The sequence below is a fragment of the Myotis brandtii genome, unplaced genomic scaffold, assembly GCF_000412655.1.
Source record: "Myotis brandtii unplaced genomic scaffold, ASM41265v1 scaffold536, whole genome shotgun sequence".
Classification (NCBI taxonomy): domain Eukaryota; kingdom Metazoa; phylum Chordata; class Mammalia; order Chiroptera; family Vespertilionidae; genus Myotis; species Myotis brandtii.
The window spans coordinates 1,259,461-1,286,511 of record NW_005369967.1 but is presented as its reverse complement, the minus strand read 5'-3'; the positions used below and the strand labels follow the sequence as shown (position 1 = coordinate 1,286,511).

At 33.4% G+C, this 27,051-nt stretch overlaps 1 protein-coding gene across 13 annotated transcripts in view; it reads right to left on the bottom strand.

Annotated features, from left to right (window-relative positions):
* The window catches only part of GPHN (gephyrin), a 445,634-nt gene that overhangs the window by 107,331 nt on the left and 311,252 nt on the right, over window positions 1-27,051 (bottom strand). For 4 of the 13 annotated variants that reach the window (XM_014549124.1, XM_014549125.1, XM_014549126.1 and 1 more), the window contains one exon: window positions 23,009-23,050. The exons of the other annotated variants lie outside the window; for them this stretch is intronic. In XM_014549124.1, coding sequence (XP_014404610.1) covers window positions 23,009-23,050 — 42 coding nt within the window. The remainder of the gene's footprint in view (window positions 1-23,008; window positions 23,051-27,051) is intronic. 13 annotated transcript variants of the gene reach the window in all.

Below are 27,051 nucleotides of genomic sequence, written 5' to 3'. Positions count from 1 at the left end.
ATATTTGTATATTTTGTAGTAATTATAGTTTTTCTAATCTCAGCAGATTAAAAATGATTTCTCATCAGTATGATCATATCCATTCCTGTACTAACTTAAAAATAGTTTTTACTTATTTGGGTCTGCTAATATTAAGAGATATAATATGAAAAGTATGTGAATTATATCTAAAAAATATATCGGGTAACCTACAGAACGATCTTAAAAGTTTGGAAAACACATTACTATTATTATTACTTAAGGTTATTGGAGTCCAATAAAAGTAATCCTATACCAAAAGTTTCAGTTTAGGTTAAGAAGATTCCTTATTTTCTAAGAGAACAGGATGTTCTATATCTCATACAGTCAGGTCAGTAGAATGAGAGATAATAAAGATTTCATTTTAATTTTTCTATCTTGTTAAATTTATTTAAGAATAATTTGTCTACAAAAGCACGAACTTTACTGAATGCCATTTACTCATAAAAATAAAACTTAAGAAGATAGAAAAAAAGAACCTCCTTGGCATTTCCTCTGATTATTTGCCTCTTTAGCCTACCCAAAACCAGAAAGGTTTGATTTAAACAAATTAAGCCAATGCTACAATCGCAGATTCTTAAATTCTATTTCTTTCTTTTCCAACTTCTTATAACAAAAATGGATAATTGGTCTACAAATACTCTATTCCATAGTTCCATTCATTCATCACTTTATCTATAAATTTGGTTACAAGTACTGGGCTCATCTGATCCTAATAACAACTCATTTGTGTTCAGTTAGGTTTATGATATCACAACACAAATGCAACTACAGAACTAAAGTTTTTGGTTTATTTATGACATGAAAGGCGGTATGATAACAGGTATGGTTTCTAATATTGATTTTTGTCCTTTTCCTAGCTGTTTGGCCTTAGACTCAACAATCAACACCTCAAAGTTTTAATTTCCTAATCCATAAAATGGGGGAAAATTAAGTAGGGTAATGTATGTGAAGGTGAAACTACTATAGATGAAAAAGAGAAATACAGATCTATGTTATTGTTATTATCCTTATGTATGTTGGTAGAAACTGAGGAACAATGAGAATAAAGAATTTGCTTCAGATTATGCCACGAATCAGTGACAATATAATGGCCAATTTCTAGACTATAGTTAAAAAAAGGCTGAGATAAGGTCTAAGGTTATCTTTGCAAGGATTAATCTGCTTTTGCTTTGTATGATTTTAGCTAAGTTACCTCATTTCTATGGAACTTAGTTTCCTCAACTGCAAAATGAGGATATTTTAAGGGGTTTGAATTGAGGTTGATGGACCCCTTGAGAGAATCTCTGGATATTTGTCAGGGGGGTCCATTTACTGGAATAAAGAAAAAATACTTATAATTTTTATATTCATCAAACTAAATAAATTTTAGCATTTTCTTTCATTATGAGCATATGTGACAAGCCACAATAATATTAGCAGAACCTATTGCTTTGAATTATTATGAGTATCTTAAAATATTGTCATGTTCATCAAGATTTCAAATTATAGTAGTCTAATTACTAACAGGTTTTATTATCTAATGGATAAAGCAGTATTTTATCATAACTTATTTTATACATATTTTGATAATGATTTCAATTAGTTCTCTTATTTTATACATATTTTGATAATGATTTCAATTAGTTCTCTTTGTAATTCTATATATTTATATATTTAAAATATATATATATATTTTTTGAAAAGAAGAGTGTAGACTTTGCCAGATTCCCAAATAGGTCCAGGAGAAAAAAAACGGTTAAAAAACTGTGTACTAGATAATTTCCAAGCTTCCTTTTATGTCTAGAATTTTGTAGCTCTAAGAAATCTTTCCTATCTTTATATGCTGCTCTTTATCAATTTATATATAAAAGATGTCCTTATACTTTTGAAAAATTATGTAAAATTGGTCTCTGAATTAAGAAATTACCATTTAGTAGACCCCCTACAAAACAAAAAAGGAATATGGTTATTAAAAAGTTATAAAGACCTCAGACTTAAAAAAAAAAGAAAAAGAAAATCTGGCCCTAGACAGTTTGGCTCAGTGGATAGAGTGTCGGCCTGTGGACTGAAAAGTCCCGGGTTCAATTTCATTCAAGGGCACATGGCTGAGTTGAGGGCTTCATCCCCAGTAGAGGGCATGCAGGAGGCAGGCGATCAATGATTCTCTCTCATCACTGATGTTTCTATTTCTCTCTCCCTCTCCCTTCCTCTCTGAAATCAATAAAAAATACATTAAAAAAAGAAAATCTGTTTTACTTGCTCTTTTTCCATTGGTTTAGATAAATAATTATATGGAATCATTTAACAGTCATCACATTTAAAACTAACCAAATGTAAACGTACACACACACACACACACACACACACACACACACACGCACACCCAGACACTTCTATAGCTAATTATTCTTTGAACTCTTAGTCATGTGTTGATCACAAAGAGAGAGCAACAATTCTATTATCTATGTACTAGTGGCCTGGTGCACAAATTCATGCACATAGAAAGGAAATTAATTAGAAGAATTATTTTAATATCGCTATTCGCCCTTTCTCTATAATAGAAGTGTCAACCAAATTCATGATCGACAATGACAGATGGAAACACACACATGTGATACGTACCAGTAGAGCTTTATATGTATTGTGAATGCACGAGTCAACTTAGCCTTTATAGATATAGAACAAACTTGCTTAATTAGACCTGCTTTCTGATTTAGCGAAACTTTTTCCAGCCCAGTGAAGGACCCAAACTTCTCTTTCAGGTAATTGTCAGCAACACAGCAGTAAATATCAACACGAAGCAGATTATTATTGTAGATCATGCAGGGAGAACAAAGGGTAAAATATTTAACTGCAGCAGTGTTTGACTATATTCTGTGCAGTGAGAAAACCTGAAGTGATTTTCAAGGTCCACCATTTCTTACTTCTTTTCAGTGAGTCAAGTTCCTAAGCTTTTAAAATCTCCATTTTCCAGCTAATGAAAAGAAAATAGGATTCTACTGAATCTCCTATCTACCTACTCCAGGGTTTCTGTGAGGATCAAATGAAATGAGGCAGGGGAAAACACTCACAGACATTTGGTTACAGTGTAAAGTGTTCCCACCTGGCTATAAAGCAAGTCATGTTCCTGGGCTGAAGAAACTGTAAGGAGGCTAGGCGTTGCTAGGGAGAGGAAGCCAGGCGTTGCTATGTGATGTCATTACACAGACGGTGGGAAGGACACTTAGCATATTAGCCTTTTATATATATAGATAAGGTAAGTCTTTGAAGGTGCACAGACAATATTTACAAGCAATACAATTTTGTAAATCTTTTCCAGAGGATTATTCTTAAATGTTTTCCCATGGTTGTATAAAGTATTATTGTCTTAAATTCCCCTGAGCTTTCTTAAGTCTCGGGTAAATGTGAAGAATTCTTTTTGTTTTCAGGATTGACCTCTTCTAAAGTAAGTCAGAACTATAACAGGCACAGAGTTGCTGAAGTGGATTATATTTTTCATTGTAAATCAAAAGCCTATTTATGGTGCTGTATAGGTAACTTGGTGAGTTCCTTATTCCTAAAGAGAATAATATAATATGTAGAACATAACTGGTTATCACCAGGTCTCAAGGGAATACGAATACGAACATCAATGATGAATATTCTTAATGTATTTCCTATATAAAACTTTAGTTATAAATTGAGCCACTATCAATCACCTCCAGAAAATTTGTAATCTCTGGCTAATTTCCCCTTGGTAACAACAATATTTTTGAGTTGATGTTTGTTCTGAGAATTTTAATGTTGAATATGATAAATAGGAGGAAAATATATTACCTAGTTGTAGATATAAAACAAAGCTAAATAAAATATATTTTTACTAATAGGGATTTGGGATTATTCATAACACTATTTCTCAATCTTCAGATGAATAACTGATTATTTTACAAAGATATTTATATCCATTCTAGAGATGAAAAATCAAGGATTGTTACTGGCTTCAGATCACACAGTAAAGTAGGGAAGGGGAGCAAAATATGCCACCCCGAAAAGTTCTACTTTAGCATGTGGATTAGTTTGAATTGAGGCAATCATGATCCAGCAGACTCAAGAAAAACTTTCACCTTTTACCTACCAAAAAAAATTTGATGTGGGGAGAGGGGGCTAGCTCAGAGAGAGAGAGCTGTTACCAGAGGGAACTTTCATTTGAATAATCTATCTGTATGGCAGGGCAAAAATCTAATTACCAAACATCTGCTATTCTTATTGTCTTGTGAATTACCTCCTACCCTTTGAAGCCTCAGGCCCCCATTCCTTGGCTCAGGAAGGTATATGAGCCTCAAATGCCTTACTTGATGTTGGTCTCATATCTTTATGGAACTCCCATATGCACAAAATTAAAAATTTTTCTCCTGTTAATCTATATTACATCAATTTGATTATTAGAACAGCCAAATAACCTAGACGGGTAGAACATTGCTATGCAATTAGGGATTATATTTTCAGGATGAAGTTTCATTTTAGACACTTTTTTTAAAAAGAAAAAGCTAAATAGTCATGTGTAGGAAGAAGTGAATTAGAAGGGGTATTCTTTCTTAGAACATTGTTAAATTTAGGCTTACAGGTAGTTTAAGTTGTTTTAGACCACTTTAATTACCTTGCAAAAATATGCATTTGCTCCATCTATATTACTAGTTCTGCTCCTTCATACCAGTATAAGTTCACATTCATATAACTCATTCATATAACTCACCCCTGTATTTAGTACATATACACATACAGTATTTGTGTGTGTGTATTCTTTCTCCATCAGCACATACCCCAAATCCTTCAAATTATGCTACTAAATAAGTATTTTAAAAATAAATATAAGCAGGAATATATCAAGGTATCACAGAAGCAAAAGGGGTCCTAAAAATACAGTATCATTCAAATGCAGAGTCAATATATGCCACACATGTAGAAAGAATAGCTTTCTAAATTTCTAACATATAATGTACTATTTTTCTATAATTATAATCCTATGCAAAGGGAACTTGAGCTTTGTCATAACTTTTTAAACATGTTAAAAGATCTAAAGACATTATAATAAACATTGATATTTGTTAAATCTAGGTGGTCAGCATATGGGTGTTTGTTATTTATTCTTTGTTATATATTTGAAATATTTCATTAAAAAAATGAGAACTGTAACAAAAAAGAGAAAAAAGGGAACTGATTCACCAAAGGATATTTAAATGGGGCTGTGGATATCAAGAAACCCTTTAGCTTAGATTTCTCAAATTCAGAATTTGGGATCACCTGGATATTCTTTTGCCCTCTTTATTCTATAACAAACACAATGCCAATGTTTTCAAACCATATGTTTTTCCTATTTTTCCCCCTTGGCTAAGTATATATTGAACTGAGAATGCTGTTCAGTTGTTACCACTGTCCTTGACTGTTTTGCCATTCACCAATTTACTCCCTTTACTCTTCTCAGGGTTGCTTCAGGGAGCTTTGCTATTCCTTTCATTGCTCACTTATTGCATAAGGAATACAATCAAGTCAAACTGCAGAAACACATCCACCAGAGTTTTCCAACTCTTAAATCTCTTATATACTAATCGTTCTTAAAACTTTCCACATAGGTTATTCTTTAAAGATAATTATTCCTTCTATATATGCTTCTTTATTTACTTTACAGTCTCAATAGAATTCCCTTTCTACTCTCCTCGATACACCATCCTATTATTTCTTTTCATTAAATGTCAACAGCATTTAACATGGGTAAGTTCAAAGGTAATTTTTTTTCTCTTTGCTTATCAATATTCTTTACTGAATATGTGAAAAACAAGCCAAACATTATTCAAAATGAAATAAAAATAGAAACTGCTATTGAAAATGATACATTTGATTAAATTTTTTTAATTCAAACCTCTTAGTATAGTATAGATTGACCATTATTTATTTGTTCAAATCAGTCTCACTCAATTGTTGATAGATTTATTTTGAGCCACCAATACATCCTTCCTCAGTCCTTTCCCTGTATAGACATCTACAATAAAATATTTTAGGATTATTTTACAGTCTATAATCATAGAACAATTTTGAAATTAACTGGCTTTACAAATCTGTAATCCTAAACTCATTATTACCATTACGTTTTAACTCAACTAAGCTGAAAAAGGCACATATATTCTTTTCATAAATAGTATTTTCACAGGGCCACTGCATGACTTAAAATTTTTATAGGTATAAATGTTATACCTAATTAATTCATGCTAGTTTCTTTCAGATTATCTGTCCCATATTCCTGTGAGATAGCTGGCCTATAATATAGGCACAATATATGGCTGTTATTTATTCTTGGCCATATTTAAATACTAAAGCAGCTATGCTCATCCCATTTTGTTTCTTTATAGCAAACTGAGATACACATATTCATTTAAACAATTATTAAAGTTCATACTCTTTATCACTGGCTGAGATGGGTTGGGTTATTTATAGAAAAAGGAAAAAAAATAGGAAACAGACAGAGATATAAAGATAGGTCATTTCTATTAAAAAACACATATACACACAGGAAAGAAAAGCACAGAAAAGAGTGAAATGTAGGGAACTGCAGTAAGAAAATGGGTGAATGTAAATTACAGAATACCAAAGAACAGAACAGGGATTCTTTTATGTTATTTTCCTCTTTATACTTCTTATTTCAACCTTAAAACACAAATATCATCTGTGATCTGACATTTTCTTTTTAAGTAATAGGCCAGAGTCAAAAGACATAGCTTATAAAATTTTAAAAGGTGTGTGTCAGAGTAATAACAGGTATTTTGAACCACATCATGACTTAAGAGCAATAGCAACATTTCTCTTTGTGGATGGGATATTTAAAAGAAAGCCAAAGTGACTTCAAACATTAAGGCAATGACATAGTATAGCTACATCTACCAGGATAAATAACTCAATAAAGAACAGGTAGATAATTTTAGCTGGGGAATATTTCAGAACAAAGCCTTGAAACAGAGCTCAGTTATATCTAAAAGTTAGGTAACTGCAAATGAAAGGACAGTGATATAGATAGACTGAAAGAGTGGTACTTATATATGCCCAAGAATTCTTTAGAAATGCTACAATCACTGACCTGTAACAGTGAGAATGGCTATAGAGACCCTTGCTAGTATATATATGGCGGTAGTTGAGGTTGAATGAATAACGCATTATTATTTTGACTTGTTTTTAAAAAACAACAACAGACTTTCATTGATTTCAGAGAGGAAGGGAGAGAGAGAGAGAGAGAGAGAGAGACAGAAACATCAATAATGAGAGAATCATTGATCAGCTGCCTCCTGCACATCCGCTACTAGAGATTGAGCCCGAAACCCAGACATGTGCCCTGACCAGGAATCTAATAGTGACCTCCTGGTTCATAGGTCGGCACTCAATCACTGAGCCACACCGGCCAGGCTTGAAGTGTCTTTTGAACTCTTAAAATGTGCTACATGGCTCTAAAAAAATGAACCAGGGCGAGTACAGATAAACTTGCTATATATAAAGGGAAATGAGCTAATGGAGGTCATTTAGATAATTCTGAGCTTCTGGTCATATAACATTTTTTGTTTGTTTGTTTAAATTTCATTAGCCTACATATCAAAGACTGGAGTAATTGACAGTTGTGTGGTTCAATTACTGTACTCACACTGATTTTCTTTGGGAACATCCAGTTATAAATTAAGCAACATAATAATAATTCATGTTCATAAAAAATGATTTAGGAATATAAAGATTAAATGCCCAATTCAGGAACATTCATTTTCTTCCTATCTTTTCAAAATAAAACTTTAAAGTGAAAGGGAAACAGGAATATTTTTTTCCACTTGGAAAAACAGCATCTAGTTTATTTCTAGTAAACAAAAAATGCATACATGAAACAAGATGAATACTTACTGGAATTAATGAAGGGTATTGATCACATGATAGTTAAATCAATGCTTCTAATACACAGTTAAAATATCAAAGGCAATTATAAAGTTCGTTTAACCAGTTAACTGCCACAATATTTTGAATTTAATTAAAAAAGGTCCCCTGCTTGTGTCTATAGTCACTTATGGTGTACAAATGGTTAAAAAACAGTTTGGCACTGTTATGGATATAAAGGAGTTAAGACATGTTTCATATATTTAAAGCTGTATGATTGGGCTGGGAAATTTGATAAGACAAAGCCAGTCTTAATTTGACCCAATTACTTCAGACTCCTAGTCAAATATTTGAGCTTGAAGACTGACTCAACATTTCCTCATACATCTCTTTCAAACCTCCTTTTTTCTCTTTCTTACTCTCCCACTCATGTGCATTCTTTGAGGGATGCCTACCACCACAACTGAGAAGTACCAGTGACTAATTTAGCAGCCTCTGACTGCAGAAGACCATTTTTACCTCAGTGCCCACTTTTATTCTTGGGGCATTCCCTTCTCTGTCAAGTACTGTATAGAAGCCCATCATCTATTACTGCAGCTTCAATACTAAATTCAAAGGACTAGATTGCTATAGGAATTTTTCTTTTGGTGAGATACATACACAACAGTCTTCTCAAAGAGCCATGTATTAGCTTATGTCATGCCTCTCATAGAAAACTGCTAGGCAGGGCAGCCCAAACAGAATTAGATTTAAATGCTGTGTGTTGATATAGCAGCAAGTTGCCAAAGAGGGGGAAAAATAAAAGCATCAAGCCCAATTTTTATGACTCTAGGCAATATTGAGTGCAGAATGGCATGGACAAAATTTCAAAAATAGACCCTTCTGTTCTTATCCTAAGGCAAACTTAGAAATAGGACAAGGAAAACTGCTAATATAATTTAAAACTATGGCTATAAAAGTCCATGTGAACCTGAATTTCATTCAGGATTTCATGGAACATGATTCCAAAAATATCTTTAAGGTCTTTCTGAATTCACCCTTGTTCTTTAAGTTGCTACTCATGGTCTGCAACTATTTGATAGGAGAAATTATAATAAGTGATTTATTTTTTAAATACTGAAGCAGAAAATGGAAAGAAAAACCGTTTGTTTCCTTTTTTTCCCCTATCTTCTCCTTTCCCTCCATCCTTCCTCCCTTTTTCTTTTTAAAAAAATATATTTTATTGAGTTTTTACAGAGAGGAAGGGAGAGGGATAGAGAGTTAGAAACATCGATGAGAGAGAAACATCGATCAGCTGCCTCCTGCACACCCCCCACCGGGGATGTGCCCACAACCAAGGTACATGCCCTTGACCGGAATCGAACCTGGGACCCTTTAGTCCACAGGCCGACGCTTTATCCACTGAGCCAAACCGGTTAGGGCCTCTTTTTCTTTTTTAAAATGCAAAACATTTGAGTAGTAGCATACCACTCTCAATTCCAAGGAATATATTCAATATTAGTTTTCCTATGTATAATACAGAGCCAAATGTTTTATTATAAAATAATCTTATTTTATATAATAATTTTATTATGTTTAATAATCCTTTGCTTTCTGTAGTAACAAAAGTCAGATGAAAATTAAGTCAAAAGCATTTACATTTCAAAGGCTGTGACTTCAATTTATCATCCAATGCACTGATATTTACTCCTGCATATAAAATTTCTCACTTACAAACCGAACATGAGTTTGGATCCACAAAATATTCAGGCTAAAGAGAAGTCAGTATGATAAAAATGAGCACACCTATAAAATACTCTGACATCATATACATGTAATTATACAAGCTGAACTTTTCAAAGCTAATGGAAAGGACATTAAGATGACATTCTCCATTTTTTATTTCTGGTGTAGCCTCTTGATGATGATAGGGTACCTTGGGGAAACCTCCCCCCGCCCAACATTTCTCTATAATTTTTAATTCTGTAATTCTTGTCAAAAATGAGAATAAAATACTATTCCTGGCTGGTTAGCTCAGTTGGTTAGAGTGTTGTCCTCATATGCCAAGGTTGCAGGTTTGATCTCCAATCAGGGCACATATAAGAAGCAACCGATGAATGTATAAATAAGTGGAACAACAAATCTCTCTCTCTAAGCACTAATTTAAAAATTAAAAAAAATAAGAAAAATAAGAATAAAATAATTCTGTCTTAGATGCAAAAAGATAAAATAGAGTTGAAAAGCTTTTGAATAATAGGCATAACACTATTATTAAGAATGTAAACATTACAGATTAATGTACATTGGAGAATGTCAGCCACAATTGTAAAGTGGGGTAGTAAACATTTATTAGATAACACATGGGAAAGACTACTTATATGATTAAAATGAATTCCATAGAATTAAAAATATCCCCTTATATTGAATTGAGTGGACTCAAAATACATTTCTCAAATTCCTTTTTGTAGATTATATCTCTTTTGCATATGCTATTCATTCTGACCTATGATGTTTGCTGAGTTCTTTCTCAATGTCTCATATACCACTCAAATGTATTTGGTAACCTAGAGTAGAGAAGAGCATTTGAAGGGTGAAAATTTGCATTCTCCTCCAATAAGTAATGCTAATAAATAGTAATATCATGCTTTGCCTTTATCTCTCCTTTCCAAAGAGGTCTGCACTAGGCAAATAAATTAAATAAGGCTTTCCATCAAGTCAGAATAACTGACACCATCTCTCTATAGGAAAAAATATGGCCTAAAGAAATATTATGGCATTTTTAAAGTTATATAATAAGGCCTCAAGATCTCAAATCTATTCTAGAAAAATCTGCCCTAAGCAAGTTCTTTTTTGGGACTTGACAATAATTTGGTGAATTATAAAATAACTCCCCCATGACTATTTTGTGAACACAGGGCCCAAGAATGATGATTTTCCTACAGACTTTTTTTGATGCTAACACCGAATAGTTTTAATTTTCAGCCTGAATACAAAGAATATGATTTTTTTAAAAAAATACAGACAATATCCAATTTGTAAAATTCTTAAGTGAGGCCCCATTTAAAATTTTTACTATATTCTCTATATAACTAATAAAGCAATATCTTCTCTGTAGCAGAGATGCCCAATCGATACTTGATTAATCATAACCTATTGGTAATGTTAGAAAAACTCAAGGTATAAATAATCAAGTAGAAAAAAACACAATCATAGCAATTTCAATTTTTACATTCACCTAGGACATCAAATTCATTACAGCCCTGGCTGGGTGGCTTAGTTGATTGGAGTAACATCCTGTACACCAAAAGGTTTCAGGTTTGATTCCTAGTCAGGGCACATATCTAGGATGTGGGTTCAATCCCTGGTCAGGGTCGTAAGGGAGGCAACTAATCAACGTTTCTCTCTCACATTGATGTTTTTCTCTCTCTCCCTCTTCTCCTTTCCTCTCTCTCTAAAATCAATAAAAACATATCCTCAAGAGAGGATTAAAAAAATTCATTACAAACTTTAACCTCAAGTTTGACTCTGACTGAACTTAATGTAGAAAACAAAATGAGCAGAGGATAATCAAGATCAAATTCCTTTAAACTGGTACTATTAATACTTTAACAGGATTAAAAATCCTGTTTGCTACATTCATGATAAATTAGCTTTCTCATGAACAGACCAGGTAGTAGAAATAACCTCTTTTAATTCAGAGTCAGACATCTATCTTTCTCAGTTGGTTCAAACACCTATATGTTGTTTACAAGATACTAAGGACATAGAAGGCACTTAATAAGTCAGAAAAATCAGCATTCATTAGGAAGAGGTATTAGAAATGACACCACACTATAAAAACCTATTGAAATTTAACTATACAGGTATAAACCATTGATATAAATGTCCAATTTATAATTTCATTCAACAATGGCTGATGCTGCTGTGAAGAAGTCCTTGCCCCCAATTGTCAGAGTTCCCCTCTCCCTTTCCCTTCCATCATAATGAGTATTCTAAGAAAGATGTCCCAGTTGAGCTGTTGGAGGAAGAAAACAGAATGTAAGACATGTTGCTGTTTCGAATTTGTCAAGCTAAAAATGCCTTGGAGTAAGCTGGATTTTATTAGAGGTTAAAATGCATTTTCTTAAGAAATAATGTTACAAATAGTATATAAATCCCTAAATTAATCCTTATATTTTGACCCTCAATTCAATTAAACTATAGTGCTATTTCAACTTGTTAAGGGTAATATAAACTTTTTTTTTTAAAAATATATTTTATTGACTTTTTACAGAGAGGAAGGGAGAGAGATAGAGAGTCAGAAACATCGATGAGAGAGAAACATCGATCAGCTGCCTCCTGGATGTGCCCTCAACCCAGGTACATGCCCTTGACCAGAATCGAACCTGGGACCTTTCAGTCCGCAGGCCGACGCTCTATCCACTGAGCCAAACCGGTTTCGGCGATATAAACTTTTGACTGCTAGCCTAGAAATCTGGTCACTATAAAGTTATTTTCATGGCAAAATGCTTTGCCCCACTTATAAGACAAATGCTTGTAGAGTATCTGTATATATAAAAGCCTAAGAGACAGGTCGACTGGCAGACCGGCCGCTATGATGCAAACTGACCACCAGGGGGCAGACGCTTAACGCAGGAGCAGAAACCACAGGCATGGAAATGATGGAATAGACTGATGAATCTCAGAGGGAAGCGGGGAGGAGGGAGGGCAGGAAGAGATTAACCAAAGAGTTTATATGCATACTAGAGGTCCGGTGCACGAATTTGTGCACTGGTGGGGGGTACCTCGGCCTGGACTGCGGGGATCGGGCCAAAACAGGCTCTCCAACATCCCCCAAGGGGTCCCAGATTGCAAGAGGGTGCAAACTAGGCCACGAGACCCACTGGTGCACGTACCTGGCCTCTAGTGACATATAATGGAATTCAAGGACAATATAATGAATATAATGATGGCGTTCAGGACATACTACCCCCAAATATGGCACTTTGGCATACTCAATTTTTTAAAAAGGAGAAGTTTAAGAAAACGGCAGAAGCAAGAAGGTCTTTCTGTCTCTCCCTTGCCCTTCTCCCCTAAAGCAGGTCATAAGACCTTTAAGTGAGAGGTGCCCTCCCTATAGCATAAGGAAAAAAGCATCCTTATCTCTAAGATGAGGGGGCACTGAGAAGAATCAGAATAAACAGGCCTTGCTAAGTTTCCCCCATTTACTACCCTTAGCTCATATTCTTTGCCCTATCCTTTTTTCCCCAACAAATGTCCACTTATTATCAAAACTATCATAAAAGCACACAGGCTTAACTATTTCTTTGGTCTTCATGTTGCTATGAAGGCTCCTATGTCATGTAAAATTTATAAAAATGATGCTGTATGGTTCTCTCCTGTTAACCTTTGTTAGGTTAATTTTCAGACCCAACCAGGGACCATAACAGTGCCAAGGAAAGTATTTTCCTGCCCTAAAATAACAATTATAATAAAAAGTACTATTCTTATTAGCTATAATCTTTAGTGAAGTGGTGTATAGGTGTGCTAAATAATGTGGACACTAAAAAGGAAAGTGATTTTGGAGAAAAAAGACAAGAGATAATCTGGGAAAGATAGTCAACTGGCTAAATGAAAAGAAATAGATGTTCATATATAGCATATTCAGCATACTTGACCATGACTAGGAAAAAGAAGCAAGCAGGAATGTGTATAAGTGTTCACGTTAAGTTAGGTCAAGTTGATAGTGAAGTTAATAATACTTGATTTTTCAGTCAGAGTGTGGCTAACCATATGTAAAACATATTTTACTGCATGACAAATGTAGCAGATACTATGTCTAACAGTTAGTTCAAACTAAACATAACTTTACCTTTGTACCTCTAGTATATATTTATTGAGTACTTACACACATCAGGCACTGTATCAACCAGTATTAAGTGATTAAATACAGAAAGTACACTTAACAGGAAGTATTATTCCCATTTTATAGAAAAATGAAGTGCAGACAAGTTAACTTTCCTAAGATTGCAAAGCTAGTAAGAGGCAGGGTTGGGTTTCAAATCCAGTGCTGGGATTCAAATCTAGCCCAAACACAAAATTTTTTAAGCATTATGCTGAATTCATCTTCAGTAAATTTACTTCAAGACTGTGAGAAAACCAAAAAATATTAATAACTGCCAAAGCATGAACATCTTTGGAATATGGTGAGAAGCTGGTTAATCTTGATTCTTTCAGAAAAATAATTTTAAAAAAATCAAATAAATACATGACTCATATTCTCAAATCTTAAAATAGACATGGTAAGCATGAAGCTATTTAGGTATTTTAGTATCCTCAAAAAATGGCAATAAGAAGAATTCCCAAAGAAGAAATTTTAAGTATGGCTTTAAATGACAACTGGTTTCAAGAAATACTGAATTACTTAAGAGTAGAGAAAGAATGAATATGTTTCTCAACTCTGGAAGAGAATTAAGCCTGATGCACTATACATGCACTGTATGTAATAAATTAGCTTCTCCTTTATGAATATAGACTGGTACCATCTTCACAGGAGTTTGAGAAAACAGCCACACAAATAACTTGTTCTGTGGTTTAGATGAGAAATCCCAGTTGAAAAAGGAAGTGATTTTGAAAGGGGGAAAAATGTTGACCAGAGAAAACTGACAATTCTATTTGCCAAAGTCCAGGCTACACATTTCATTGCACTGAAATGCATGTTTGTATGAACAAGTAAAAGAAAATTTACATTGCTGATAGTCAAGAAGATACTTTTCTGAATCTTTAAAATTTAGACCAGGTTTGGTGATAAACTAAAACTGTCTGTAAATCTATGGGTATGAATCACAGCAGGGTGTAACCACGAGCTGCTTAGTATTCCTGCTCTGTAATTTGCAGGCAGCTGTGCAAGTATACATATACTACCTCACATCTAGAAGAGACAATTGGGTTAATTAAGAAAGAAGAAGACAAATGGAGACAAAATGCAGGCTGTGGTGTAAAGGGCACATGAAAGAAAAGAATTATGGGCATCAGCCCAGTAAGGAGTAAAAATCACTTTGATGTAAATTGTCCTCAATATTGAATAGAGAGCAATAAAAAAATAAAGCCCCTGGGAATTTATATGTTGATTCTTCTTTAGACTTAAATTGCCTACCAATACTCCCTTTGTGTCTTGGTAATAAATAACGAAGCTTTGGCTGGCTGGTGTTGCTCAGTGGTTGAACGTAGACTTGTGAACCAAAAGGTTGCTGGTTTAATTCCTGCTCAGGGCACATGCCAGGGTTGCAAGCTCAATCCTCAGTCGGGGGCATGCAGGAGGCAGCCAATCCATGATGTTTCTCTTATCAATTCTTCTATCTCTCTCTTTTCCTCTCCCTTCCTCTCTCTCTAAAAGGCAATAAAAACATATTTTTAATTTTATTTTATTGTTTAAAGTATTACAAATAGTTGTACATATGTCTCCTAAAACAGCTTCAATGAAAGGCCTATATATGACTTATTTATCAATCAATAACACTAGATTCTGACTTCAATTTTGTTGAAAGCTAAGAAATACTTACTATTGGTTTAGCAGCTTTCTTTATTATTTTGCTTGTGTACCAATTCTGATTCCCATCTGAATTTATAAAAGCATGATTTTTCATGGACTTTTAGTCCCTAGTGTTTTTCAAACAGGATGTCAAGGAGACTGGGGACAGAGAAGAAAGCTGCACTGCTCTAGGTAAACTTCAGGTTTCAACAATAGGGGGAGAAAGAAAATTCAGTAGTTTGAGATTCCCTTCTCTCCTATTACATCCAAGGTCAATAAGGAATTAGAGTTGTAGAGATTGGAACAACTATTTCATAATGATGATGCCCACACTCAAAAAAGACTGGGCCAGCTACCGTTGTTACTTTAAAAAGTGGAATATCAGAATATGCTGTAGGAAAGCCAGTCAGGCAATGGAGAATTAAAATGTTTTAGAAGCACTGACCTAGAACAGTGATGCTCAACCTTTTTCATCTTATGGCACACATAAACTAATTACTATAATTCTCTGGCACACACACAAATATACATATATATTTGCTGATCTGACAAAAAAGTAGGTGTAATTTTGATTCATTCACACCGATGGCTATTATCATGTTGGCTGTTATCTTTTTTTAAATTGACAATCTAAGGGAAAAGAGGTCAGTGTCCTTGACAAAATAGTTAGGTATTGCATGTTTTAAAAATTCCTGTGGCACACCAGTGTACCTCTTGTAGCACACTAATTAAAAATCGCTGACCTAGATTATTTTATGCTTCAGGAATTTAAAAAATGCATGTAAATCTTACTCATATTTGACACATACAGAATGAGATATTTGAGACTGGATTTGAACTCATGACCTGGTTAATATGTGTTTACTAAATGCTTACTGTGTGTGCTGTGTGTGGGGGAAGGTAGTATAAAACCCAAAAGAAGCTAAGTCAGTGTCTCTATCCAACCAAGTTCCTAGAATGATCCCTGACCAAAGCAAGTGGTATACACATAGAATAATGATGATGGACAGTGATGATCATAATAATAATGGCTGATTATGAGATCAACCCAGAAGAGAACATTGTGTTCCAATAGAACTTCTTGTGATGATGAAAATATTCTATATCTATACTTTGTAATATGGTAGCCACTAGTCACATGTGACTATTAAGAATTTGAAATGTGACTGCTACAATTGAGAAACTAAATTTAAAATTTTATTTTATTTTAGTGAATTTAAATTTAAAGGCTACATGTGGCTACAGGTTATTATGTTGGAAACGGCAAATATATAGTGAGAAACGAAACAGAGAATCTGAGAGTGAATCAAGTTGATCACCAACATGTATGCAACAGTAAAAAAACAGTAAAAAAGGTAGGAGGAAAAGCAATATAGGAAAATACTGTCTTTAAGCACAATTGAAATTCCTTTGAGATGAATGGGAATTAGTAGAGAAGGTTTTCTGGAGGAAGATGTGCTAGAGTTATGTAGGAAGAAAGAATAGCACAAATCTATCTATATAAAACCCTAATATGCAAATTGACTGAAATGCAGAATGACTGGTGGAATGACCCGTCATTGTGACATGCACTGACCACCAGGGGGCAGACGTGCAATGCAGGAGCTGCCCCCAGCCCACAGGTCCCGACTGGCAGTGGTGGGGGGCAGGGCCAGTGAGCGGGTAGTGCCAGGCCAAGGCGGGTGCAAGCGGGGACCCCGATCATCCCGCTGGTTGCCCCACAGATCGGCCCTGATCACCGGCCAGGCCTAGGGACCCTATTCATGCATGAATTTTTTGCACCGGGCCTCTAATAATGGCCAATAAAAAGGAAGAAACATAATATGACAAGAAGTTTCACCTTGATTGGAATTGTAGGTACATGATAAGGAGTAAGTGGCCAATTGTCTTTGTTTGCCTGGGATTGAGGGGGTTCCTGGTATATAGAACTTTCAGTTTTAGGATGTGGTACTTTCAGTGCCAAAATCTGGAAAGTCCTGGGCAAAGTTGGAGGAGTTGGTCACTTTTAGAAAATAATGTTAGATAAACAGTGGCTAGTCAAAGTATGAAGGACTTTGATAGAGAGGCATTTACTCTTGATACTAACTCAGAGATAGGTTATTATAGCTTTTTTGATTGGAGAGCTGAAAGGAATTAAAGTGGCCTTGGGAAGATTAATCTGACATAAGAGAAAACAAGGATTATAAAAAGAGAATCAGTTATTTAGCTACTCTAGTAATCCAAGTCTGAGGTTATTAGGGCTTTAAATATCCAAGTTAGAGGGGGGAAAAAAAGAGAAACATATTTATTTAATGCTTACTACGTCCCAGGTACTCTATTAGATTTTACATAAATTATCTATAAATTCTCCCTGAAACCCAAATGTGGAAACCTTATAAACTTTAGAAAAGTTCACTGATTTATTTGTTTAAGGCACTCACCATTTCCCAAATATTTTTTGAGTTCTTCCTATAAGACATACCAAGTTCATGACTTATCTTACTATAACCAGGGTTTGAAAGTAGATCAGACTACAAAGTTTATTGTAAATATTAGAAGAATTAAAAGAAGATAATTTAAGGAAAGAAATAACAAAAATGACAAAATTTAATGACACACTGTCAAAGATGAAAAATAAAGAAGAGTCAAAACAACAAAGATTTCTATGTTGGGAAACTTTAGGAACATGATAAAAACAAGTGAATTAGACAGCAGAGTTGGATATAGTGAATTGACATCATAAAAAGACATTCAAAGAGCAGCTGGAACTATAAGTATGAATGCAAGCAAGATATGTCATTTTCGTGCATACCACAATGGCCAACATTTATTTGGGCTCTAACTATATTTATAATTAATATATTTCATTTGTAAAATGATAACATCATGATGATAAACTAACTTGCATTTGTATAAAGCTGGATTTCCATATAGTACTTGATAGACTTTTTTCATTTCTATTTCCATTTGGATTTTAGTTATGTACTTAATTTTCTTATTTTGATCCAAACAATTTATATACTTCAATTCATTTTTAAAAATTCAAAAGTGAGGAAGGAGTCAAGAAACTTTGTTAACAGCAGTTGCAGTGTTATAAAAAGATACTACTTCTAAGAGATTTCCTTAAACTGTCTCCAAATTTCCAGCTATTATATACAAACAGAATGAAAACAGTACACATTAAAGTGAAAGAGTGGAACATTACAGAAAATAGATTTCAATAAACAGTAAATCAATTATTAAAGATTTCCTAAGTGATAATTTATATAATAGGAAATCTTAGGTGATTATCCGGCAGTGTAGAATATTCATTTATGAATATTTATTATATTACAGTTTCTTTTACTTTGAACAGTTTGTGGTCCTCTTTTTTAAACAGGAAATGCTATAGTCTTTGGAATCCAGTTTTCTTCCTTTCCTTCCTCTCTTCCTCCCTCCCTTCCTTGAATATATAGATCTACTATCTGCAATTTAAATAAAACTTCCATTTACAGAAGCTCCAAATTGTAAATCAGTTGAGGTTTGTTTAGATCAGATTTGGTGTTCTAAAAGTGTGTTAAGAGTTCAAAGGGCAGCCTAGCTGGTTTGGCTCAGTGGATAGAGCATCAGCCTGTGGGCTGAAGGGTCCCAGGTTCAATTCCAGTCAAGGGCACATGCCCAGGTAGCAGGTTTGATCCCCTGTAGGGGGCCTGCAGGAGGCAGCCAATCAATGATTCTCTTCCATCATTGATGTTTCTATCTCTCTTTCCCTCTCCCTTCCTCTCTGAAATCAACAAAAATATATTTTAAAAAAAAGAGTTCAAAGGGCAACTGTTTTGCATGTTACAACTTAAAAATGCCACTTTTTCTTTAGGTAGCTAAGTTCTTAAACACTAAATAAAGATATAATTTAGTTTTAGTCTTTTTCTGCTCAACAGGAAAAAATCAATTTAGCTTCAAAATTTTAAATTATCTAAATCAATCTTGCTACTGGGAAATCTAACACATTAAAGATAGGTTTAAAAGATGTTTATTAACTATTTTTGTGTAGACATTGTTACAAACCATTTAAGATTTATATGTAGTATATATTCCCGCTTTGCAAATATTTCCCACAGGAGTGGGAAAAAGTAGGTTTACAGTTGTAATACAAATAAGTAATCAATAATTAATAAATAATAATACAAGAATAAATTGTTTTGTATACCCACAACTATAAACCTACTTTTGCCCACCCCTATATGTCAGAAAATAGCACTATTTCTATCAGAAGATAGTACTAAGTCTGGCTTTTGTTTAGGCTAAGAAAATTCTGAAGCAATTTTTCTAAGTATTTTAAAAAATGAACACTGCTTAAACACTGTTGGAACAAAGTTGAGGGTTAGAGATTTGGAAGGTGAGTTTTTCCCTTTTTTTCATGTGGCTTGAAGCGATGAATAATAGTGTACAACAGAGACACTAATCTCATTATATTCATGATATTTTCATGCATTCTAAATGTGAAGCCAATTCCATAGATAAAAAAATAGTTAGCAGATTACAATTACATTTGAGTAAGGCATAGTAGGAGCTCAATAAATATATGCTGAATAACTAAGTACAAAAATAAGGATAATAAATTATACAAAGGGATGTCTTTCTAACATTTCCTTAAAGTTTTCTATCTTATACAACCACATCCTCTCCTATAATAATATCCAAAACTATATAATCAATGTAAACTAGGGAAATACATACTGTGAAAATATAAGACTACTGCATGCCATTCAGAGAGCTGATGACTTTCAATAACCCCTGAACAGTAGAAACCATGGTATTTAAGAAAAAATTCTCTGCCACTCACTTGACAGCTTTTATAACTTTGGGCAAGATATCTAACCTTTTGAGCCATAGCCTACTCATCTGTGAAATGAGGATGACAATAATATCTTTTCCAAACAGAGCTGTAGTGAAGATTAATTAAGATAAAATAAGTGAGATGTCAAACACAGACTTGTCACATAGTAAGAGAATTGTATTTTTTTACAAAGAGCCATCAATCACTAGTACATGGAGTAACATTTGCTGAGAAGTATTATCCAGGTAAGGTTAGAAATTATCTTGTTCTTGTGCAACTCATGGATGGATTCATTTCTTTCTTCTTTCTTTCTTTCTTTCTTTCTTTCTTTCTTTCTTTCTTTCTTTTAAATATATCCATGCTTGGAAACCCCAATCTTTGTCAGTTCCCTCGGTAAACTCACATGTCTGTTTACTGGCATTTTTTAAAAACATTTTATTGATTTTTTACAGAGTGGAAGGGAGAGGGATAGAGAGTTAGAAACATCGATGAGAGAGAAACATCGATCAGCTGCCTCCTGCACACTCCCCACTGGGGATGTGCCCGCAACCAAGGTACATGCCCTTGACCGGAATTGAACCTGGGACCCTTGAGTCCGCAGGCTGACGCTCTATCCACTGAGCCAAACTGATTAGGGCAGGATGGATTCATTTCTGAACAAGGCTTATTATTTTTTTAGTCTTATGAATGCCACAGAAGATAGTGACATGCAATTGGTAAAGCATTAGGGTTTCGAGAAGTTATTTCTACAGTAGTGGAGGTTAGTGAACATGATGTAAATGTGAGGAAAAGAAGAGACAGAGCCATAAAGGTTTGACTACCTCCATAATGATGCTATAAAATACATAATGTACTTAAGCAACAGTCCCATCAAGAGGCTTTCATATAAAAAAACATGAGGACATTCCCTGAAATTCTAATAATTAAGGCTTATAGTCTAACATTTGTGAAATAGTCATTTACCAATTTAAGATGAAATAGAAAACAATTATAAAAGTTTATTTCTGTCCAGATGATTATCATATTAGAATGCCTAAGGAGTTCTTCATGGTATTAGTCTTTATAGCATCATAAGTTACCACAGACATGTGGCATTGAGTGAAATATAGAAACCTACCACAAGTGACAAAAAGAGAAACATACTTCATGACAAATAAATAAAGCTCATGTGTCACAATGAAAGAAACAAACCCTGATAAAGCCAGAGTTCATTTAAGAGCTGAGTGCTATGGAGCAAATGCCACAGCATACACAATCCCATCCCCCTGAATCCAGTTCCACATTCCAACCTGAGAGCCCTCCTGCACACATGCTGTCACAGAGAAAGTAATACCCTGATGGATGCTGTAGGCTGTGATTGGAGATGATGCCAATGGTAGACTTCTTATACACTCTCATGGGAAATGGAGAATTGCCTGGATGAAGTGGCAGAAAGAAATGGGTTATATATACCTTTTTTTACACTGGGAATTATAATCCTGGGAACTTAAGAAAAGACCTATGAAAAATGTGATGAGATGACATAAATCTTCTCTTTTAAAAGTCTTTGCTGATATCACAAGTAATTCATTTGTCTTTCATTACTTTGCTTCTCACTACAAATATATATTTCAAGAAGAAATTAATTATCCACAAAATCAGTTTTAAGAGAAAAATATCGGTAATAGTTGTAACTTGCAAAAGAAAGAAAATTAGAGAAGTTGGTTGTAATTCTACCAAATTTAAACTTTGTGAGGCTATGGGTTTAACTATGCTATTCCTTTAAGGCTTTTTCTTAAAATTTAAAGTCAAAAGATAATATTCTGCCTGTGGTCTGCATATACTACCTGGTATTTTAGATACTGTGATCTTTCTGTTTGTTGTTGTTTCGTTTTGCATAACATTATAATATTTTTGTGGTCAGAATTAAGCTGACAATATTGGCCTGCACATGGGAGCTATAGCTATAGTGGCCTGCGCAAAGTGTAGAAATGTTATGTTTCTAAAGTAACAAACTAAGACCTTAAAATTCATAGGCTATTAAAGTCCTTTTAATTACTAGTCATATTTTGAGGTACATATATTCTTTCCTTTTAGCTACTTAACAGTGCTCTTGCTTTGGAAAGAATATTCAAAGTCTATTAATAATATTTTAATAAATATGGCTTATAAAAACAGAAAATCCATTTATGCTATGGTTTAACATAGTAAGAATAAGAAATTAAACCCCTAAAAAGGGCAAAGAACATAAAGGTCAAATTTCATGTAAAATATTTTGTTAAAAAAAAACATGAATCTCATGAGGATAAGCTCTTCTAGCTCATAAAAACCTTATAAAAATACAAGTATCCTGAGTAACCTAATTAGTATCTTAAAAGGGAATGAATCCTTTCTTTTAAAAATAGAGAAATCATATTAACTTTTCATTTAATAATCAGTTTTGGATGCTTTCCTGTTTCTATGGATAATGGGTCAGAGTCGTCACTAATGTAATATACATATTCAGCTACCAGAGACAGACCTTTACAGATTTGCAAACTGGAATCTTTGTCTTTAGCCAGTTCGAGTTTAATAACAAATTATTTGTTCAAAGGAATCTTTATGTAATTAAGGTGGTGATAATAATCAAATGGGCTATTTGGGTTTTAAGCATTTCAATATGATACAGTGATTGCCAGAAAAAAAGTTACTCAGAAATAGTGCAGTCTAAAAATATAGAAATTTTTCCCCAAACAGCTAACTTCTCCCCTTTCAGCCAAATGCAAAGTGCAAGGCAAAATAAATTAAGGCAAAAGGAAAATAAAATAAGAAAAATGGTGAGGGCGAGCATGTTGTTGACCATGTAATAAAACACGTGCAAAGTATACCTCAGAAACACTATAGGTAGATGAGCACGAGGGAAGCCGAGCCTGGTTTTGCAGTGGGGAAAAGAAAACACTGTTAAAGAGGAAACGATAGCATAGTAAGGGTCTCAGAAGTTTAGATGGCTCCATCACCACACATTTGCCAGACAGTAAAACAGCCTTATAAGAAGACACTTGAGTTTGAAATCTCAAGGTTCAAGCTAGTTGAGAGAACCTCGTGATAAAAAAAAAAATACCAGCTTATAAAAAAAATCCATGACGAAGATGACTCCCTTTAATCAGAATCTGGTATAATCTTGTTGAAAAGAGGCTAATTTAAGGTTAACAGAAAAGGACTTTGTCCTTTGGTATCACACCAATCTTCATTGGCTTAACACTAGCAAACTACATGTGACATTATTCTTTAAAGAGGGCACTAAGCCAGCTCAGTATTCTAATTCTGATTTCCTGTTCCTACTATTCCATTCTCAGTATTACTGAATATTTTTCTCTATATATCTATACCTATAGCTCTATCTCTATTTATATCTACCCATACCAATACCAAAAAAGATATGAAATCTTAAACACAAACTCTTCTACAGACCTATCTTTTAAAAACAACTATTTTATATCTTAAAACATGTTTATAATCTTCATGACTTCAAACTGATCATTTTCTGGCCTGTTTTTCCTTTCTAGGTTGTCACATTGCCATGTTCAATTCTGTGGCTTCTTCTTTCATTAGGTTTTCTCAATGTCATGTGAGGCAAATTCTTAAGTCTACATTCTCTAGTTACAAAATTCTTCATGAAGTTCCAAAATACAAAGTTAGGATGTGAAAATGAAGGTATAGGAAATGTCAAAATGGAGGAGTCAAATGCCCTTATTATTTGATTTGTTCTTTAACTGTATTCCAGCTCAGCTAGATGTAGAAGGTCCTCAATGTATTTATTGAGTGAATGAATATACAAACTCTTTTCTTCTAACCTTAAAAAAACTTGAACCATGTGAAATAACAATCAGAAGGTTTCACACTTACCATTAAAAAGACCTGTGATAGAATGTATGACTGCCACTTAATGAGTTACTCTGAGGTAGTTTTTAAAATATGGCCAATTCTATACATATTAAGAAATTATATCCTGGGTGGTGAACATATAATACAATATATAAATGATGTATTATAGAATTGTACACCTGAAACCTATATAATTTTATTAAGCAATGCCATCCCAATAAATTCAATACAAAAGAAATTATACCTTTATAATCAATCACAGACACATCTGATTTTCTTTAGCAAGATGCCAGTTCTAATAAAGCCTTGCCCTGCATGTTTATTCTGTTTCTATAACTATACCCATAAAACTAAAAAACATTATCTTTGAAATCAGTTTGAGTCTTGTCTCCCTCCCACCTCTCAATTCTCCATTTTCTATTACTAGGGAAATTTACTTGTCAAGGAGATCTTTTATTAGTACCTTATTTTTGTATAAAATTTCTAAGAAGGGCAATTCTGTAGTAAGTATTAAATACCTCACAGATATGTTATTTCCACTCTAAATGATGTTGTAGGCTATTATAGGTGATTTGATAAGTATTAGATGAGAAATTTTTAGTTCGAAGCACAAGATAAATTTTAGTTATTTTTCAGTAGAACTGAAACTTCAGAAATGTATTAACTTTACATACATGTTAAGCAAATTCTAACAAAGTAAAAGGTAGCAAAATTAGCCAGTTTTCCAAAAGAAATGGCCCTAAAATTGATTTACCGCTATCTTTATCTTTATTGTAGTGCAGACATATTTATAAGACATCATCTTTCAAAGTACTCAGAATGTTACATAATTATTATAAATTAAATGCATATTATCAATGAATAAATGCCAAAAATGTCAAAAAAGGAAGACTTAAAGGCTTACATAACATTCTACATACAAAACCCAAAAGACATAGAAATTTGCCTAAAGAAAGTAGAGTATACAAACTGATGTTTATTCATTTAAAAGCTACTGGCAATGGGGGGATAAGGACACATATGTAATACCTTAATCAATAAAGAAAAAAATTTAAAAAAATATTTATAATACACAGAAAAAAAAAAGCTACTGAATGTTTATTTACCAAAGGAGTAGTGTTCTAGCTGTTTCTCCTCACCTCAGAAAGAGTTGGCTGATTCAATGCAGATACCTTTTAAACTTTTAAGTGCTGTATAATAAGAGATGATGTATTACTTGTTACTGTCAGAGTCTTTCCCATTTGTATGGTACTTTTTATATAAGGTATGATTTTAGGTGAGGTCCAATTGGAAATCCAGTAGAAATTAAAAGTTGATCATGATTTTCAAGGGAAAAATTATTAAGAGGCAATGAAGTGATAAACAAAAGAAATGCAATGTATACTGCAAAAATACTTTAAAAATACATTTTAAAAAAAGTTTAAGAGAGCAAGAATGGAATTTATCTTTATACATTAAGTGGTCCCCTAAAGAGGAGGAATGTATAATCTATACTTTTTTCATATGATATGTCTATATTTGAAGGGTTTAATGTTAATTCCATAGTAAGTTTTACTCTGTGTGTGTGTGTTGTGTGTGTGTGTGTGTGTGTGTGTGTGTGTGTGTGTGAGAGAGAGAGAGAGAGAGAGAGAGAGAGAGGGAGGGAGAGAGAGAGAGAATATATGTGGCATATAAAAAGAGAGTAGCTAGCGGGAAAAAAAGGAAGAATAAAAATGCAATAATAATCTGAAACCATCCCTAGAAAAATGAGCAGCTCTCCTTTTCTCAAGCTTTAAAATGTAGATAATTTCACACAGCCTCTACTATAATCATTTCTTTGTCAATGTCATCTTTCTTTTCAATGTCATCTTGATACACTAACCAGTTATAGCAGTTCTTGGCAAATGTTTACTATAAACATTCAGATAGTAAATATTTTTGGTTTTACATTTCATATGGTTCTTACCTCAACTGTTAAGCTCTGTTGTTGTAGTGCAAAAACAAGCATAGATGATATACAAATAAATGAGTGTGGTTGTGTTTCAATAAAACTTTATTTTTGGACACTGAAATTTGAATTTCATATAATTTTCACATATCATAAAATGATATTCTTTTGATTTCCCTCCATCATTTAAAAATGCAAAAATCATCCCTAGTTTGTGGGCTCACAAAAGAGAAACAGGATTTGGCCCAAAGGCTATAGTTTAATGACTCCTGAGTTATAGCATTAATTTGATGAATATAAAAGTGAAAAAGTGCCCAAATAAAATTCAAAAAATATAAGAGGTAATTCAGGAGTAAGGCTGAAATGAAAATACTGATTTTAAAAAATCTACAACCATACCATCTAATTCATTATTTATATTACCCCTACTTCATATCAGTTTTATTTTTAGTTCACTTTGTGCCAATAATCTGTCTTCATAAGTCATCTTCACTTTTATTGTTTTTTAAAGCCTTTAAAAATGAACATATTTGGTTATCTATCTGTATACATTTGTAGCTGAATAAAAAGTTACTATCATATTACATAACTGAGTGAAAATACAAAATTTGTGGCTTTGAGGTATTTTTACTCCTCTCCTTGCTTTCCTTTCTACTTGTCATTATTTCATGAGCATATATCTAACTTTTCTTCTAAATATTTTAATATTTAATCTTTCCAGAATCCCATTTTTAAAAACTAATTAACTTCAATTTTGTTAATTTATCTTGATTTATATTACTTAAACAAAGTGTTAGTTTGTCTTTTCATAACTTATGTTTTCAAATTTTCAACAGTATCTACATTGTTCTTCAATCTTGTGCATTACTTTTAGTATTCTTCTTACTAGTTTCATGCATTTGGTTAAATGGAAAATTAACTTTTTACTTTATGTGGTTTTAGTCTTGTCATTATTCTCAACACATTATCAGTCTAAGAATTTGTAGTAATTTTTGCAGTTGTTAAATTAGGCAGAAAATGATATTATCATCAATATGAAAACTACTAAAAACCCATTGAGGGTTCAGAATATTTCAGCTTTGTGCAATGGACAGAAAAAGATGATAAATTCTTAATGTA